The sequence below is a fragment of the Carya illinoinensis genome, chromosome 1 (genome assembly GCF_018687715.1).
Source record: "Carya illinoinensis cultivar Pawnee chromosome 1, C.illinoinensisPawnee_v1, whole genome shotgun sequence".
Taxonomy (NCBI): Eukaryota; Viridiplantae; Streptophyta; class Magnoliopsida; order Fagales; family Juglandaceae; genus Carya; species Carya illinoinensis.
In genome coordinates this window covers 9,430,789-9,434,913 of record NC_056752.1, presented here as the reverse complement: position 1 = coordinate 9,434,913, position 4,125 = coordinate 9,430,789, and the positions used below count along the sequence as shown (strand labels likewise).

General features: G+C 35.7%; 1 protein-coding gene across 2 annotated transcripts; it reads right to left on the bottom strand.

Annotated features, from left to right (window-relative positions):
* Nucleotides 1-201: 201 nt before the first annotated feature.
* Nucleotides 202-3,864, bottom strand: LOC122309743 (O-glucosyltransferase rumi homolog). Of its 2 annotated transcripts, XM_043123364.1 has the most exons (7): nt 3,425-3,862; nt 1,590-2,137; nt 1,266-1,458; nt 1,113-1,177; nt 769-979; nt 303-571; nt 202-269 (listed from the first exon to the last, which is right to left on the bottom strand). In XM_043123364.1, the coding sequence occupies exons 1-6, from the start codon at nt 3,680-3,682 to the stop codon at nt 314-316; spliced, it is 1,533 nt and encodes a 510-aa protein (XP_042979298.1). In that variant the 5' UTR covers nt 3,683-3,862; the 3' UTR covers nt 202-269; nt 303-313. The 2 variants fall into 2 exon arrangements, with proteins under 2 accessions (XP_042979298.1, XP_042979306.1); XM_043123372.1 differs by lacking the exon at nt 202-269 and having other exon boundaries at nt 381-555; nt 3,425-3,864.
* Nucleotides 3,865-4,125: the final 261 nt, after the last annotated feature.

Here is a 4,125-nt window from a genome sequence, read left to right as displayed (position 1 = left end):
AATTGATTGGTAGATAATATGTAAAAGTATAATAAATCATTTTATAATTCTGCAATGCACAAATATTTTCCCTTCAACTATATGTAAAGGGTTTGACGCCGCAAACCGACTTTAGTCGGTTTGGGCCATTTCGGATCTGTCGGATTAAACAGGCCAGGCCCTTTTATGCACAGGCCTACATGCAAGCTTTAAAAGGCCAGATTTCCTGCTCCAACTTCCCCCGTCTTTGATTTTCTTCAAAATCTAGAGCCCCAAGAATAGTTTCAAGAATAGTTTCAAAATCTACAAGAATAGTTTCAGGAGTTGAATAATCTTAACTAGGAATTGTGCATGGAAGCGTAGCCTTAGGGGAAGTCACCATGGAGTCCATCATGAATTTTCTCCATAAACCATCCCCTGGACATGCCAATGTTGTTTCCGAACATACCTCAACTGCTCCTGGAGGAATTGTCGGTTGATATTTGAAGAGCTTTCCGTATTCACTTAGCAAGTGAAACATGTAATCATACACGAATTCCATTTTCAAATCCTCTTGAATGAATTTGCTAGCCGTTTCTGCAATAGATTGTGCCTGGGTAAAGTTGAAGCACAACTTTATAAGCATATAATGTTTGAAGGTAATACATGAACATTTTGAGAAGGTTCATAAAAAATCCATCTCCCATATAGCCAGCTTTTACTGCATTAATTTGAAAAGGCAGAAAACTAAACTGTTTAAGGAAATAAAACTGAACATGTCCTTGGGGTTTGTGAGAGAGGTTTACATACCTTGTCAGTGTGGTCATTGCCCCAGTCGACGGCAGACTTAATATCTGTGCACATATGTGAGGTTCTAATCGGCCAGTAGTGTGTCTTTGAAACCAAGCTTCGCGTGAAAAAGTCATAGTACTTGGGGTCAACTAGCAAGGTCATGGAATCGCATGCCAATATGTATTTCTCACTCACCGACCATGACACTCCTTCTATGTATATTTTATATCTTCACTTGTAATATATGCATACAACAACGTAGAGAGTCTCATCAATAAGATCACTTGGATTGCGTGGAAGTAAAACTCTCATATGGTAAGAAGATGAAGAACAAAGAAGTTGCCGATCGATGAGAAAATTACCTGTGGGTGCATTGATCTTCTAGATTGGAGTGCTTGAATCCTTCTTGACGTTCCACACCCCAGTCCTGAATAAAAAGAAAGAGTCAAATGTTCAAAATGAAGAATTTGTAAACAAAGAACAAATGAAAATACTAATAGATATGAGATTTTTACTTCTCCATAGAGGCGAGCATTCCATTCATGTTTCTTAGAAAGATTGCATTTCAAAAGTTCTCTTCTTCTTCGAGACACGTATGGGTTTCCTCTCCAATAAGCATAGGGTTCTCTATCCTTCCATTTGGTATTGTTGTTGCCTTCTTTTAAGGCCTCCCGCATACTCCTCCATGGCTTTATATTCACCTCAATCCTAGAACCACCACAAACCCAAAAAATAAGTCAAATGAATATAAAAAATAGCAATGAAATAGTAGGCTTTTTACATCCCCGACCATACCCATAAGACTAGGCTAAAGAAATGAGAAGTTCAGGATGCTTTACCAACCCCAGTAGGACCAATCAGGGAATACGATGTCGTATGATTTGTCATCTCCACAATAATGAAACACCGGCGGCAGATGCTTGACATGATTATGTTCTCTCTTTAAGATCGCCGGCATGTCTCCACACCAGAACATCAGGTCCAAGTCGGGTACTTTCCCTGGGTACAACCTCAGAAGCTGCACTATCCCCCATATCGTAAAAACATCCCTAGTTTCGTACGCATTTTGGTATATCTCAACATACACCTTTCCCTTCACAATCACCACCCTAAAATTTGCAAAATCTCTTGCTCTGTCCACCATGTCCCTCGTGATTCCCGTCGTCTTCCACGGCCGTAAATCTTCTTGGATCCACCGAGTGTACTGGGTACATGTCACTGCAGACGAATTGTCGGTCTGAGATGTCACGCTCTGGTTGGATGTTGGGCATGTTATTGCTGGGTCTCTATTGGAGCAATTGAATGGGAAGTCGATTTTGATAGCGGGCCTTGGAGAAGTACTTGGTGGAGGAGGAGCCCAACAGAAGTAATTGCCTGCTATATCATACTGACATATATAGAAGAAAGCAGACATTAGAATGGTGAGTTTAATGGATAGATCGACTTTAAATTCAAGTGCTTGAATCTGTTTATTTGTATTTCTCACAGTACTGTAGTTTTGATTATACCCATGAAAGAAACCAATTCGTCATTTTACCAATTTTCAAACCAGAAATATATATATTAGGCCAAAAGCTTGCTTTTGGTGAAGTGACTCGGTTTCCACCAAGAAAAGGGAAAACCACGTTCAAGTCGCACGTTTACTCCATGAAAATGTAACAAGTGCAGCAAGTAATCATTTCTGAAGAAGGTTGGTGGTAATTAGAGAGGAGGGAAAATCATTCTTTAGCTGTGGAATTTTTTTTAGAGCAACACCAACTCTCAAAAGCACAAGTTAGAAGTAAAAGATATAAAGTGGACAAAAACATATTAGTGTTCATAAGAAAGCAGACCCCACAGTATATCTATATTTTATATGTACAATGATACCTTCCAACTTGTTAATAACCTATAGTTAATAAAATTAAGATAATAAAATTATTTTACAATTTTATCAGTTTATAGTTAATAAAATTGATAAAATTGTTTCCTTTTTACTGTTTTATTTTAAATATGCTTTTAACATTTTTAATCATAAAAAACATAAAAAAAATACATATAATTTTATTAATAATCATTTCTTTAATTACTAAGTAAAAACATTAAATAAAAATAAATAAAATATTCTAACGGTAATTTTAAAAAATAATATTGAGGAAGTTAAGTAGTATTTTATTTTACAAAATTTATAAAAAGAAATTTACATAATTATTTTATTAATTTATTAAACTTTTTTTTATACATAAGTTGTGAACCGATGGTAAACCAGTTGCATGGCCGTCGTTATTCATTTTATGAGTTTTATATGCATGATTGCAACAGAATTATATATCAGTAAAAGATAAATACAAAACAGTTTGAAGACAGAGTCATCAACTCCCATTTCAGCCCAAAAATGAATGAAAAAGCCAGTCTTTGAAAGAAGATCATCAATAATTGTGGAAGAGTCGGAAAACCAGAGTGAATAATTAGGAGATATGAATTTCATGCAACATCTTCCAAACTCAAAAGCAGAAATTCATATATCCAACAAAACAAAACAGATAAATACACACACACAGATATATATACACACACACACACACACACCATCACGAGCTAATTAACTAATTATTAGCAGAAATATTGAAATAGACAAAAGAAAGAGAGAAAGAAAGATGGAGGAAGAAAATATAAAGGGCCATAAGAGACTTACAACATCATTCCAATAGATGAAGACGCTGATGCAGAGGCTGACAAAGAAGAAGGCGGAAACGATGGCAAGAACCCATCTTTTTCCGGGAGGGGTAGCAGAGAAAGGACCCGTACAACAGAAGCGAGCTCCTCCTCCTCCTCGCGAGCAAAAAGAGCGAACTGAATCAAGATAATCTCCCATCAAGTATTGAAAACTACATACCTTACTAATTCTTCTTATCTTCTTGACCGACAACGGGATTATTATTAATTTGCGCATGCCTATGTGACGAGGGAAAACTAATTGCTTTCTGTGAATGCTAGCTGCACTCTATAAGTCAACCTAGACGTACATGAGATGATAACAAGGATCGAATGTGTAGATATTTCTTGTTGCTAGAAAATTCTCTGTGTTTCTTTGTTTTTTCCCCCCGGCCGGCCGGCCGGTTTGTATTAATCCAACAAGAGGTCAATTTCTACCGTTAGGCATTAAGTACGCGTCTTTTTTTTTTTTTTTCCTTTTAAGTACAATTTTATATATCGTATCTTGGATACATATATAAAATAAAAATAATATTTAGACAGTGAACTGAGCTGAAATTTTAACATGAATTTAAATATATTTATATATTAAAATAAATTTAAATATATTTATAAAAGATTATAAAAGAAATGAGACACCTATTATTTTATTTGTTTCAACAGAGCTAATCGAAAGTTTGC